At 38.2% G+C, this 15516-nt stretch overlaps 1 protein-coding gene across 1 annotated transcript in view; it reads right to left on the bottom strand.

Moving 5' to 3' along the window:
* The window catches only part of LOC120729757 (anoctamin-1), a 22802-nt gene extending 7286 nt beyond the window's left edge, over positions 1–15516 (bottom strand). The window contains exons 1-24 of the mRNA XM_040025624.1: positions 14974–15516; positions 10981–11150; positions 10462–10785; positions 9275–9370; positions 8920–9092; positions 8628–8682; positions 8471–8522; positions 8318–8373; positions 8091–8138; positions 7650–7714; positions 7144–7278; positions 6872–7032; positions 6453–6535; positions 4696–4707; positions 4307–4381; positions 4153–4209; positions 3560–3634; positions 3163–3364; positions 2318–2429; positions 1561–1618; positions 1358–1458; positions 1112–1275; positions 851–1003; positions 589–641 (exon numbers count right to left, since the gene is read on the bottom strand). Coding sequence (XP_039881558.1) covers positions 589–641; positions 851–1003; positions 1112–1275; positions 1358–1458; positions 1561–1618; positions 2318–2429; positions 3163–3364; positions 3560–3634; positions 4153–4209; positions 4307–4381; positions 4696–4707; positions 6453–6535; positions 6872–7032; positions 7144–7278; positions 7650–7714; positions 8091–8138; positions 8318–8373; positions 8471–8522; positions 8628–8682; positions 8920–9092; positions 9275–9370; positions 10462–10785; positions 10981–11127 — 2457 coding nt within the window. The 5' untranslated portion in view covers positions 11128–11150; positions 14974–15516. The remainder of the gene's footprint in view (positions 1–588; positions 642–850; positions 1004–1111; positions 1276–1357; positions 1459–1560; positions 1619–2317; positions 2430–3162; positions 3365–3559; positions 3635–4152; positions 4210–4306; positions 4382–4695; positions 4708–6452; positions 6536–6871; positions 7033–7143; positions 7279–7649; positions 7715–8090; positions 8139–8317; positions 8374–8470; positions 8523–8627; positions 8683–8919; positions 9093–9274; positions 9371–10461; positions 10786–10980; positions 11151–14973) is intronic.

Here is a 15516-nt window from a genome sequence, read left to right as displayed (position 1 = left end):
CCTTTAAACTTGCCAAAAGAATATGGTAACACCAGTGACAAGATGAGTGACAAATAAAAAAGGAAATCAGTATTTTTAAAAATTTAATTTGTTGCATGTCTGTTGTGAAATTGGTAGACCTCTAAAAGAGCCAACCAAAAAAGACTATTTCAATTTGCAACTTACATTATATTATATTATATTATATTATTATATTATATTATATTATATTATATTATATTATATTATATGTTTAAAAGTACACTTTGTTACAACTGTTCCACATGTGTTTGCAGCATTTCTATGCTACGACACAGAATGCTAAACAGCACAAGTGAAAGAGGAAGATTTTAGTATCTCAGTCAGTATATGAGCATTGCTGCTAAGTTGCATTTTGACCAGAGCCTGCAAAGTGGCACACCTCTACTGCATGAGGTGCGATATTTAAGTAAACAGAATTTAATTCGATGACTGAACATTTGCACTTATTCAGCAAGGACATAGCAGCAGCATTAATTTGCAGTTAAACTGGAGTTCACTTCAGTATACACTTCTCTGCCAGAAGTCAAAGGTTATAGAGAGCAGACTCATACACGCACACACACTTACATTGGTGATGACAGAGAATTTGCTGATTCCACAAAGGATGTTGTACCAAATCCCTGGAGATAGCATGCACATGAAAAGAGACAAAGGGGGGAAAAGAAGTGTGTCGATCCATGTGTATCAATGTGTGTGCGCATGCGTGTATTCATGTAAAAGAAAGGAAAGAAAAAGAACTTGATTAGAAATTTAGGGATAGGGTTTTTTTTTTTTGTCACATTCACACAGAGGAAGACAGAGAGGACATGAGCACATGTGAAATCTGTACCTATGTCTTTGCACCTCACAGCATCGGGACGCCGGATTTCAGTGACAAATTTTGCAGCGTCGAGGCGAATCTCGATGACATTGTTGAGCAGCGCAAACGCTGGTGCCAGCGGGAAGGAGGCCACAAACAGAGTCACAAACCCATACTGGATTACTGTATATGTCAAGACATGCACACATGGTTACAAGTTAATGCAGGTTCATTGCAGTATTGAATGATTTTGTGAATAAATATACATCTAAGGGACCAGAAGAGACTTACTCATTTCCATGTATTCTGGACTGACACCTTCAAACGGTTCGAGGGTGAAATCCTTGTCAAACTGCTGTTTCGGTCGCTTCTCCTCTGTTTCACTGTCCTCATCTTCTGCTCCTCTATTCTTTCCTTTTTGTTCCTGTATTGTTCTGTACATCTTTTTCAACTTACTGTAAAACAGAAAAGATATATTTACAGAGTCACATTACAGATTCAAATTCTGTACATTAAGCAGTATCTGGGAACACTTACGGTACGAGTATCTCAAACACATTGTTTTGGATGAGTTGTTTTCCGAGCATGATCATGCTGAGCTGGATGCACAGCTCAATGAGGCAGCCAGGAGGGGCACACTATAGAAGGCAAAACACACATTTACATAAAAGACTACAGATCATTTATCTTACACGTACATACACAAAACAATAATCACTGATGTGTGTAGTGCAACAAACCTCCTCCATGCGATAGTCTCCAAAGACATAAACATAATCGCCAGGCCGCCCAGCAAACCTGTATGAGGAGAGGACCAAGTCACGTGATAAAGGAATGAAGACACACAGTGCAGAGTGAGTAGGACAAACTCATCTCAGCAAACTAATCATGGGGCAAAGAGTATGTTTGTGTGAGACAATATATATGAAATGTAGCATATGAAGAGGAAATATATTTAATTTGAATGCAATTTTCCATTCCTTTGCTAAGTAAATACATTAACCATATAGGAAGAGTAAGTTTGTGTTGCCTTGTGCAATTTCAACAGCTTAATTTCTATCATACTCTGTCACAGTCTGCATAACTATTGCCATTAAAACTGTATAAAAATGTATTCTTTCACCATTTTTTAACTAAACGCTGGCATACGTGAGATGACAAAAGATTGAAAGTGATAGTACTCCATTATGACTTTGTGGTCACTCGCATTTTTCCCTGTTGGCTGTATCTTGAGCAGCAAAAGACAGCAACAGGTTAACCTGCACTCGACCCATGATTACAGCCTTCCCTGTTTGCTTCACAGCCATTGGATACAAGCCAGACATTAGAAAAGTATCTCTCCTGCAGTGCTAATTTTAGAAAACTGGTGACAATCACAATGGTTAATTATCTCTACATGTGAGATGACAGACAAAGGATAAAAATGCTGTGTAGTCCCACATCAAATGGGACCCCAGGTCACTTTATGGGCTTGTGAAGAAAGACAAAAATACAGACCTGCCCTTGAAGAAGGCCACATAGAAAATTGGTGCAAAGGCGTTCATGGATTTGAGGAAGAAGGACTTGAATATTAGTCTCTCTTCAAACTCCTCCGTTGTCTTTGGAAGTTCTGTTGAGACATGACTTAATTCTATTAATTCCAATTACAACTTTAAACACATCGCCTGCATCATCAGTTTCTTTATACTGGTTACGTTTCACTAACAATATCACCAAGACCTGTTGTACTAAAATGCATGGTGAAGTATCTAATCGTGTTAGATGGCATATACAGTTAGTTACATGAAAATTAGAACTCAAACAGCAAAAGGCTTAAAGACAGATCTTGTAAAACAGAGTGGACAATGTTAGAGCTGTCTCAACAACAGTGACACCGTTATAATCAGTAAAGATGTTTCTAGAATAGAATCACTGTGGCTTCGGGTGGTTTTCATCTCTGTGCTGTGTTGCCAGTCTTGTGTTCATACATATAAAGATAGATGACATGTGTGTCTTCACACCTCACCTGCTTAGGATGAGGTTATGTGCTGGAGTGTGAGACTGTAGCCTCATGTTTATACTGTCAACTGATAATTTTGTGACAATGAGTTTCAGGTAATTTTAAGTAACACAAAAGTAATGTAACAAGTACTGTAATGAATTAATTTCACCAGGGAGTAATTAAGTAATATAAATTCAGGAAAATGCGGTATTTGTGTAATGCCTTACTTTCTTGAGTAATAATTATGTTGCTGGTGAGTGTCCAGTTTTATAACTTGTTTTACCTTCAAGATTTTACTGCTTTCTGTCTCCAATTTTAACCATTTCAATGATTAAACTTTCTAACAGCATTAAAAAAGTACCAAGCTCAGTTAGCCACACGGCGATCGCTCCGTAGACCTCTTCCAACACCAGAACAACCAGCATATTGAGGATGATGCCTGTGGTTGTGACTGTCATCCTAACGCTGGCCTTGGCCTCCGGATCAGGGTTCATGGACCACACACTCAGCATGCAGATGCGGTAAACTGCCACCCCGAACACCGCTGAGAAGGTGATGAATATCTGAAGACACAAAAAGTTTATAAAAACTTTAAAGTTTATATTAAAATATAAAAAAAAAATTCGGATTGCTGTTAAATACAAACAAATAAAAATACAAATAATGATGGCTAATAATAATAATCTCCCTTAAGAAATCAAATCAACAAAAAAGAAAGATAGAAATGTGAGAATAAGAAGAAAGTATGATTGCAGTACCAGCAGTAGTAAGGTGGATATATTGATGAGATAACCTGGCATGTGATCCTCTATGTCCAGTGACTCGGGCTCTTGCTGCCAAGAAAACATGCATATTATTTTTGTTCTCATCATCGGTATATGAGTTAGCACTGTGCATTAATGCAATGCACATGTTCTACACACACACATGCACACACGTTTTTGTTTCTGTCTGGCAGGTGCGTGTTTGCCATCTCAAAGGACAGAAATCCCCTCCCCTTCTTCCTCTGCTCCCTTTTCCCTCTCCAACAGTAATCTGGGCTAATCTCAGGCAGGTAAGCTGCTTTGGACTCAACCATCCACAGTAGGTGTAGGGGGGTTTATTATGAACCAACATAAAGTCATACACACACAGGTAGTCTATATTAAATCTACAATATATGAAAAACCCAGATAAACTGTAAGATTTGCTTTTCTGGCAGTAATTCACTTAACTTCATTGAGGATAAAGTAAATCGGGGAGCGACATTATCTGCTAGCAGTAATGAAAGAAGTTTAAATACAGCCCTGCCCTCTACCCCCAGCAGCTCTGTCCACATAATGTCCTGTCACTCAGGGCAGTGTAGTGATACCTGGTAGGCCAGCATCTGGTCTGTTTCTCCATCTCTACCGTCCCCAGACTGAGTCATCTGCAACAGAGGAAAAAAGACACAGTGAATGAGTGAAATCTGTGTCTTTTGTGTGGCAAGTTACAAAACTGAATGTGAATAAAAACACACATTATACCTTTTTTGCAGACTGTGCTTTCATCTTGGCTTTTTTCTCCTGCAGTGCTTCTTCATATTCAGGTCTCAGCTCCTCCTGCAGTACACACACACACACACACACACACACACACACACACACACATTTAAAACACATGCACTAATGTCTGGCATCTGCCATTACAAAACCATTTATTTTGTGTGAATTATTTACACCTTTGATGTAAGTGATTTCAATCTGCAACTGTGACCATTAACTGAGTTTTTCAATCGCTGATGTTTAGAATTAAAATTCTCAACTGTAGATACACAACCCATTAAATGCCAACACATTAAAACATTAACAATGAATTTATTTCACAATGCATAAAAAATGGCTACAGAAACTTGCGGGTAAAGAAACCTGCCCACCTGGACTCGCTCCTTCGGGCAGGAGACAAAGTGACGAATGAAAGAGGCAGAGACAGATATGCACACACAGTTAGAAAGGGAAGAGAGAGTGTAAGAAAGATTAGCTGTTTTCATAAATGAATGATGTTCATGAACTCTGTAACACACAACAGATAATTCTCTGTGTAATATATTTATTAAAAAATAGTTCATTTGAATAAGAATTTGGAAAAAAAAAAGATGGATGGACGGTTCTGGGGAGGGGCCACATGTCGTTGCTATGAATTTCATGAATTTCAACTATTTCTAAGATACACTCATTGGCTAGTTTATTCAGTACACCTTGCTAGTCTCTGGTAAAGACCCACTTGAGCCTTAGACTTAACAAGATGATAGAAACCTTCCTGAGAGATTTTGGTCGATATCAACATGACAGCATCACACAGTTGCTGCAGATTTGTCGGCTGCAAATTCAACATGGCAATCTCCCATCCCACCACATCCCAAAGGTCCCCAATTGAATTGAGATCTGGTGTCTGTGGAGACCATTTGAGCATAATGAACCCCTCGTGATGTTCAAAAAAACAGTATGAGATTATTTAAGCTGTGGGCCATGGCATGTTATTCTGGTGGAAGCAGCCATCAGAATAACATGGTCATAAAAGGATAGACTTATATTCAGGCAGGCTGTGATGTTAAACAATGCTTAAGTGGTACTAAGGAGCTAAACGTGTTCCAAGAAGATATCACCTACATCATTAAATTGAACCATTGATACAAGGTATGACAGAGTCTTTCTGTTGCTCATGTTTCAAAATCTGACCCTGCCATCCAAATGTTGCAGTAGATATGGACCCTTTTTTTTCCTACTGTGCACTTTTGGTGAGCCCAGAGTAACTGCAGCCTCAGTTTGTAGTTCCCAGCTGACAGGAGTGGCACACAGGGCTGCCGTAGGTATCCACTTCAAGGTTTGATGTGTTGTGCACTCAGAGACGCTCTTCTGCATTCCTTGGTTGTAACAAGTCGTGATTTGAGTTACTGTTGCCTTTCTGACCTCTGGCATCAGTAAGGCATTTTCTGGATATTTCTCTTTTGGACTTTTGGATCCTTCTCTTTAAATTTTAGAAATGTTTGCGGGCGAAAATCCCAGTAAAAAACTAAAGTAAACAGTTTTTGATACTTGGACCTGGATCTTGGATCTGAGATCTATAACCATGACATGTTTAAAATCACTTTATTCCCCATTCTGTTTGAATTTTAGCAGAGCATGTTGCCTAACGTCTATATGTTTAAATGGATGGAGTGGACGAATGGAGCTGATGTTATGCGCTTGGAATGAAGTGGCTGGTCAGGGTACATTCTCATGTACGTCCGCTGGATAATCTCAAGCGAAGTTCAAACAGCTATAGTTATTCTAGGCTGTGTCTGTGTATGTTATGACCCTGCTTTGTCATACTATCCAGGAAATACCCTTTAAGAACTCGCCAATCCCATTACCACACTTAACACCCTAAACACATGGATACATGGGTGCCTACAGGTATGTGTATGTAGGGGATGGGCGGTGTTCTGAAACAAATGATAATCTACAAGGTAAACCACAACTTATCCCTGCCGTCAAGTGTCAAGAGGTTAAAACTCTGGGCTTGACTTAAATGGGTTTTAAAAATAGAAAGTGAAAAAATAAAATTATGTAATAATTTGATTGATTTTCATTTTCAGTTAATAGAGCATAGTTTTTTTTTTTATTGTACAATATGCCAAATCTACTTCATTACCTCCTCATCCTCGAGGCTCGTCAGGTCCCACGTATGTTTCAGATACATCTGCCGCCTTTTCCAGTGCTCAAGAAACCATGCAGCTACAAAAAAATGAACATAAGGAATTCAGAGAAATTAAAAAAAATATAACGATTTAAAAAAAATCTATTTGCATTCACTAGGTTAAAAAAATAATCAATTTTGGCAGGAAATTTATTCACAAACATATCCTAAATGTGAATGTGTTCAGAAAATTAAATAAGCCTGTTTTTTTACAAAATAAGTAGCTTCATATCTTAAAATGTATATCTGGGTTAACTGAAAGTTGAATTAAGAAATCTAAGTGTTTATTAAATGTCTATCTATCTACTGGAGTTGCTGTGTTAAAACTTACTGCGTATGCTGTAACAGGAATATGCATTAAAGTGTATAGTTACCCCACAGAGACATGAAAATAGCAAAGAGGACAGTGGCTCCATTGTCAAACAGGTATGAAGCTCGGGCCAATGAGCACACCGAACTCAGACGCCAGTAGTCGCACACGCCATCACAAAGTGGACACATGGTGATGTTCAAGCTGTCATTACACGTCTCCTGACTTAAATACACATGTTAAAACAGCACATGCATAATAACATTAACACTGTGTGTCAGTAATACACTTTTGATAAGCACAAACAGATTTGAAGACTAATTAGTATCTACCCACCTTGGCACATTGGTATCCACAGTAAGTATGCCGTATAGGAAGACAATGATGCCCAGTACTGAAGGAGGGATGAGGAGCTGAGTATAAACACCCAGCCATGCAAAATACAACCCAATCTGTTCTCCAAAGTACTTCCTGTAAACAAAGGAGCAACGTGCAGGCTATACATTTTTGTCAAGTGGAAATGTGAAGAGCCAAGGACATATGCTATTTTAGACTCAAGCGGTGTTCAATTTAAAAACACAAGAAAAAACTGATCTCACCTGAGAAACGTTAGAAACCTCAACGTTTACTTGGCACATCCATGAACTTTATTATTAATAGTAGAATTAGTACTTTTAGTTTAAAACTTTGACTTGGCATCTCATCTATAATAATAATAATAATGATAATGGCAAGCCTTAAAGACTTTGCACCTATATTGTTTCTTAAAGATCAGTATTAGTGGCTGTAATGAACAATACACTATAAGCTAAAGCTATAGCTAGAAATTTATAGCTCAGTACCTGATAAGATCTACAGGCTGGTATTTATGCATGACTCCATAGTTAGCCCATTCTTCATGGAGGAGCTGAAAGATGCACAAGAACATGACAGGAAAGTTTATAACAGTTAATAACTAAAATGTCAGATGCAATGTTTTCAGGCCTTTCATTATAAATGTCAGACCTGTGGACCTCACCCAGAGTGTATATAATAAATAATCAAACTGTATTACGATTGATTATGTATGAAAGAACTCAAACTACTGGATCACATATAGATTTGTACATTGTATTATTTTTAAAATATGTTAGCGCCTAAGCGCTCTGAAGCTTGGTTAGCAACAGCAAAGATTTTATCCCTTAAATGAATGTATCACCTCCATCGACGTCATCAAGGATGTTCCAGAGGTAAAAACATTTTGTCAACACATGCTTATCCACATCCAGTTAGAGAAAACTCACCTGTCTATCATTTCTCTGATCTTTCCGTCCTCTCCTTGTGAATGACCCCTAAAACAGAAAAAGTGATCAGCTCTTTATAAGACACATAGTGGTTTACTTTAAATCATATTAAATCCACAGGATTGAGTGAAGATGAGGTTTTTAGGAGTTGTACATTTTTTTGTTACTTATATACAGTAACTGAGCAGAACAAAAGCACTTCAAGCAGAGGTCTTCATTTTACTTACGTCATGCAGAGGGAAAGCAGCAACATAGACACCCCGAGCCAGTAAAGAGTTGATGCCTTACAACACAAGAAGGTAATGTAACACACAGGCAGTTTAGCTACGACTGTCAGCATGACTCTGAACAATATGAAACAGAAAAAAAGTAGATCTCACCGGTAGTTTGGCAAGAGTGTCTGCAAGTAGTACGTGAAATAATCTCAGCTACCTAGAAGCACACGTAACATAGTATAGAAATTTTTAAGTGAGCTCATTTATATTTAAACTTTAGATTTCAGAATCTTTTTTTCATGACAAAAACTCCTGGACTCACTATTCTGCTCCGTGTCGCATTGTCAAACAGAGTCTCTGTTGACTTGATGTCATAGCTGTAGGGACAAAATAAATTAGGGTTAAAAATAAAGGCTGTTCTCAAAAGTTTTGCGAATGGCAAGTTCCTTTTTTGCGTGTTTCAGTGGCATACAAAGTTCTGAATTAGCTTTATATTACAATATAATACCTACTGAATACCACTTTGATTTTTCAGTCACCAATAAAACTATGTGTGTCCAAAGCTAAGATTATCCTTATTATTCACCAGTAAGTGTGATCATCTATGTACTCACAGATGGAGTTTGTCTCTGATAAAAGGGTGTTTGAGGGTTTTAAAATTGACGCGTGTCTGGGAGTTCCTCTGGATGTCAAAATCGGGGACGTCCGGCTGAAACGGTGTGTTGATTTTAGTGGCAACAGAATCCCACATCCCAGCAATGCCTGTCCGTTTCCGCAATTCGCATTTCTACAGAAAGACGACACACATGAAAAACATTTTGATCAAAGCTACTTGGTCATTTTCCACAGTTTTCCAAACTGAAAGTTCCCGAACCAAATTAAAAAGCTAAAAAAAAAGCTCAAAATGTACTAAATAAAACTGGAATTTCACTGACCAAGATATGTTACTGACTGCATGAAACTGCTGACCTTTTTTACCGCGACTTTGATCTTCTGCAGCTCCGCTTCTCGGCTCAGTATTGACCATGGGATGTGCAGTCGAATAAACCCCATGCCGTTTGACCTCTGCACATCAGCACACATATTGCCAGAGAGAGTCATTAGACATGTGAAGACGGCAAAAAATTACATTCATAACTAAAATATATGCTTCTCTAAACCTGTCAGGATGACACATTTGATTATATTTGATGAGGCTGTTTTGTAAGAAATCCCATTATCACAAATCCAGGACCACTCAATCCTGCAAAGTATGGAAAACTGCAGATAACTGTTGGGACGCTTTCCTGCAAATTGCAATGATGTACCCAATTATCGGTTCTGATAATATGAAATGTGGTCAGTTACTGAGCTTCTTGAGCTCTGTCTTCCTGTCTGCCAAAGCAATTACTGCAGTGACCACATTGCTAGGCAGGTACAGCATCACAAGCTCAAACATCACCTCCCAGATATGGCTATGTTGTGCATTTACAGCAGCGCCCTAGTAATCAATCCGTAACAGCCTTTTTCACATGTATCCTGAGCCTCAATGGGGACAAGTAATGAATATTGTAAAACATAATAATGTTATTGCTAGCTTTAATAACAAAAAACCTTCCGATGTTATAGCTAAGACATGATCAAGCACACTATTCCTTTACATATAAATACTTACTAGTCGCAGCCAAATACATGTATGTGCCAGCCAGCACACGCTTCACAGTATTAACTCACTGTTTAATAAGGTCCTATAATCTGGCCTTTGGCTTCGCCCTTACAATCAATGCTCTTAATCCCCATGTAAAACAGCAGCCAATTTAACCTACGAGCTCTGCACAATCAAATAGACAGAAAGAAAAATCACACACTAAATGCATTTATGTGCAAAGACACAAATAGGATAGAAACAAACCTTTTGTACATTGTGTTCATGAAAAAATAAATCCGGCACTATTTTGTTGTTAGTTGTGTATTTTTTAATGTATTATTCAATCATACACCACTGAAATTAAGCATTCTGTTGTGCAGACGAAGCTTCTAGCTTCAGCGGGCAGGCTTATGGTTTACCTGCTGGGCAGCTGTCCAATCATAGGATTTGTGGTCGAATCACTTAAGGGCAGTCCAAAGCTGTAAACAACAATATTCACTGTGAAAGCTCTGTAAAAGCACATACACACCTCCTTATCACGCTCAATCTGTAGCCCAGCCTCCAGCAGGCCTGCTTCAAACTCCTCCCTCATTAAAGCTTTTTCCTCCTCAGTAAGCTTAGACTCTTCCGCATCTCCCGCATGAGCTCCCGGCTCTCCAGACTCTGCTTCCGCTTCCCATCGACCTTGTATCGGGATTGGCATTGGTATAGGTATCGGTAGACTCCCGTTAGATGAAAGGGAAAGACGCGACTTTGATGTTCTCCTTTTTTTGTATTTGTAGCAAAGCACGTAGTCCACTTTCCTCTTGCCATCAGCAAAAAAAAGCCCAGGGCCAAGCTCAATGCCAGACTCCTACCAAACCAGAAAACAAATATTATAATTTGGCTGAGTGATGAGATAAAGGCTGTGATTTTAGGGAGAATACTGTACTGGCAACGTGGCAACAGTTTAAATGTGACATCTCCAGAATAAGAAAGCAGAGCTGTAGGAGGAAAAGATGCGCTACAGACGTGGGATGTTAAAGCCAGCGTTCAGGTGCAACCATACCGGAGGTGGAGGCTCGTCATTGTCATCGAGGTTGACAGGGCCTCCATTGGCGGCGTCAAGTCCGAGCCCAGACAGTGATTGGGCCAATGAAATAAGCTTCTGTGAGTGAAAGGACGATGACTCACTCATTGCTGTGGTTAAGGGCATACATTCGTTTCCGTTTCATCCCTCTGTGGGCACACGAAAGAGAAAACAAGAGTTAAGTGTTGCCAAAGGCCTGCCAGGAGAATATTAATATATAACTTAATGCAACTGTTTTGTGCTCTCATTCCTCTAAGTAAAACTTATAAGTATAACTTATAAAGTGATGACATGTTATCTAACATTCATTAGATACCTCCTAATTAAAAGAACAAGGAAGCGAGTCAAGGTTCATTTTAATTTACCTTTTAAATTATTATGTTTTTCTTTTAAATGCCCATTTAATTATATATCAAGTCAGGAAGACTTTTTTTGTCGACCTAACAATATACACTCATGCATACAATGGGATAAAAAATCATTATTGTATGGGAAAAAACAAATAATAAAACTGAGGCAAATGTTGTCTTCTCAGTCTTTTTGCAGAAAATATGAAATATTTAGATTGATCCTTAATTTAAGGTCAAAAAATATATCTGAGAAAACAGTAGGGGCTCTTTCAGACTGACAGATAAACTCAAAGCCAAAATTAAGCTGTCTTGTCTCCCTTTTTTTTACTCAATTGAAGCTGTAGGCTCAGATTAAGCCCACACTGCAATCCAAGCAGCACAGGCTGCAATCTGTTGGGACAATTTGGTCGCTGAGCTCAGACTCTGGTGCTAAAGAATGAAGCGGCATCTCGAAAGACTGTGACTCACACTCTCGCTTTTGCTGTGAATCCCTTGAATTCACAGAAATAAAATATGGAGTCATTTCTTTGGCTTGACTTGGAACTCCACATTAACTTTTCAGCACAATGTAGACTTTTACACAGCTCTTTTTGAGGCTTTTGGAAGTTTTTTTTTTTTTTTAAGTCTTTTTAGAGCAGATCAGGTGAGGCATAGCAAAGAGCAACAAAGTCAGCTGTAAGAGTTCGACATTGTGATCACCAACCCAGGACAGTGAGGTTTGTGGCCCATGTGAAACCAAAAGGCGAATTTAACCTTTGCTTTGAGCACGTTTGTGCATACTAATGCACTGAAACAGGATCAGAGCTCGTAAGATTAAATACTTCAATTTCACTTTCATTATTATTGTTTTCTTCGAGCTTCAGTTATTCAAAATATGTAACAGTCCATTTAGTTTTTCTTAAACGTAAATTGAAAAAACAAACACATTTTATAATAAACTATGACTAATATTTTATCAGCGGCTTTACATTTCACTCTGCACAGCCAAGAACAGCATCATCCTTTCATCTCTGTCTGATGAATTCTCCTAAAAAAGTGTTTAATAAGTATAATGCTTTCTGTTTTTATTCCTCCCTTCTATCCCCTCACAGGAAAATGTTTGAAAAAACTAGCATTGCTGAACATAGTAGTATAAGATCACATGTCAAAAAAACTATCAAAAAAACAATTACAGTCCATTTCGATGCAATATAATATTGTCCATGTGCTTTGAGATACTATTATATTTATGTTTCTGAAACTGATAAGAGGTTAAAACATGTCAAATCTGAAAAAAATCTTTCTTTATTTAAAAACTTTTATGTTGTTACCAAAACATCTCAATATGTGTTTTGATTTGAAATCTTTATTCAGTCTGAGTGATTTTTTAAGCAATATGTAGTTTTTTCCCCCTGCATGATCAGTACAGTACATTTTCTTTATCACTATTTGTATATTGTCATATTTTTAATTATCATAGCATGTTTTTCAGTGTAATTTGCTTAGTTAGGGCTATAATTGATGTGCTACTGTATAAAGATGTACAGTATAAAGAAAATAATTTTTTTACTCAGATGCTACGCTAAAAAAAATGTTTTGGGGGTCAGGGGATCTTCTTCTGTTTTTTCTGGAGTTTTGGTTGCCAACTGATGATGTTTTGTTATAATTCCTTTCATCTGTTGACCAATTAGAGCTTCAGAAAAACAATGCCAGCTATTTCTTCTCCTTGGAAAATTACCTGAAGGATTGAACACAACATTTTTAAAATTTAAATTTTTTAAATATTAAGATTACTTCTTGGAACCGAAAATGGTCACAATGTTTGCATCATGATTACACTTTGTATGTTGGTAAAATTGTATTAAAGTCCTACCAACCTAGAATACTAAGCCTCCAGATACACAATTACACTAACAGCCAACAAACCAGCATGAGTACAACAAAAACGACAACAACTTCAACAGTCAATCCCCTTACACATATACACAAACATCCACGATAATCCCAGTTATCCAAGAGTCAGCAAACACAGCTTGACACACACTGGCAAGACATTGCAGGTAAAATTGCAGGTTACTTTCTTTTCTTCTGCATTTTTAGCACAAAGTAAACATTCAAAACAGATATTGATGTTCCTGTTTGACTACACATGGTCTATTGGACATTTATGATTGGTCTGTTTAATTATGTAATGTAGGTAGGTTGTTTTAGATTTATCTCTAATAATTTTGCAAACGGGTCTGGTTTGTTGTTTTAATTTCATTTCCATTGGATGTTCCATATTTTGAGCCCTATTCAATTAGCTTATTAGTCATAGTGCCATTTCTTCTGTGGCTGAGATTCTTGCTAAAACTGTTCATATATAATAATATTTATGCACACTTTGCAGTTAACCGAATTAATCATGTCCCATTAACATACCACAGAGGTCCATCATTAATCTGCTGGAAATATTAAGCCTGGAGCTTGGGTGCTGGACCACATCTAAAACTCCTTTCTGTGTGACAATTAAGATTTAGATTCACACAGTTCTCCTCTTTCCTCTCGTAGATCCTGAAACCTTCCCCACACTTCTGTCATCATCTAAAGCCACCACTGACATCAGTTTCCCCCTCCCACAACACTCTTATAGATTTATGCCTCTTTCCAGCTATTAGGTCAAAACTAAGACCTCAGATCTAGAAAAACAAAAACAAAATACAACTGGATTAAAAAAAAATTGGTCAAGAAGTTCTCTTCTAAGAGAATATTATTCCCCCAAATTATCCTTTTTGGATTTCATCTTTTAATCAATAAATTAGCATCTTAATGATAGTGTGGTAATTGCCCCTGACTACTAATATTCTCCTCATGTTTTATTTATTTGAATATTTTTTACTGACTTTTATCCCCCAAGTCTGTTTTATGACGTATTTGTCCTCCTTTCCTGGTAACTTTAAAGCAGGCACCGGAGGAGTGACAACAGAATTGCGTGTGTCTCAGCATGGGGCTTATAGGCCTGTAAGCTTGCTGACAGCTCAACCCGAGACGCCGGGGGTCAGATGTACCTGCACACTAACTTTAATGTGGCGCCGCTCTAATACTGTCTCTCCTGAAGCACCCACCCATCGCTAATTTCAAAGAACCGCTTGTTACTTTCCAGCACACCAACAGCAAGGAGAGCTCAAAATGACTTGCATCAAACTTTCACTCGAGCCTACACAGTTCCCTCTAAGACTATCATTGAAGCCTAAATCTAAATCAGCATAAAAACATCGACAAGAGACGTCATCAAATTATCTAATTTTCATTTTGACTAATTAATCCCTGGGCAGTTGCTTTGGTGATTCGATAAATATGTTTAATTGGATGCTCGTTGGCGCAACAGTTGTGCGCACGCAGATGGTGGTTTGGGGAAAAAAACACAGTCTCAGCACACTGACACGCACCACTACATCCATCGGGGGATTTCAACAGTAGCAGTAGCTCAAGTCATGGGTATTGTAAACACTTGCAAATAAATGAGTGGTAAAGTCCAAATGACCCTTATAAATCGGACACCATAGGATATACCTGTATATGCCTGAGTGCTGGATAGCAAAATGATGCGCGCTTTTTTTAAAATTTGCACTTCCGATGAAAGAAAAGCGAAAAGAGGACTCACCAGTACTCGCGGAGGATCAGGTCTTCGCCAGGGAGATGATTGACAAGACGCGCGATTTGCACAGCCTGAGGGGCTGAGATGGTGGACAATCCGCGCGCGCTCCCGCAACCCCTGGCTTATTGCGCGAGCACAAGACGGCTAATTCCCTGACCGTTCCATACTGAACGGAAGGAAGGTGTGAAGCATATTACTGGATACAAGAGGGGTGTGTGAGTGTAGCTGTGTGTGTTTGTAAGCTAAGAGGGAAAGGGTTTACAAGTGACCCTTGAAACTGAACCTCGGCTACCCTCTGTAGGCTCTGAGACGACACTGAAAAAAAATGTCAAAAATTATATAATGCCATATGTAGTAGTGATAATACAAAATATTTTAAATAAAAAACTTACATCAGCACTTATTTTGACTTTAACTGTCCTGCTCCAACTACCTGCAGTGGAGATGTAAAAGGTCTTAAAAAAAGACATAAAAATTCATAGTGAATGTTTCCTGCTATTGAAAATAAAAGCAAAACTGGCTCCCTTGAGTACATTACATAGTGTTCTA

This window comes from Simochromis diagramma, unplaced genomic scaffold (assembly GCF_900408965.1).
Source record: "Simochromis diagramma unplaced genomic scaffold, fSimDia1.1 OVJJ01000293.1, whole genome shotgun sequence".
NCBI lineage: Eukaryota > Metazoa > Chordata > Actinopteri > Cichliformes > Cichlidae > Simochromis > Simochromis diagramma.
The sequence above is the reverse complement of the archived record's forward strand: the minus strand, read 5'-3'. Positions and strand labels throughout refer to the sequence as shown.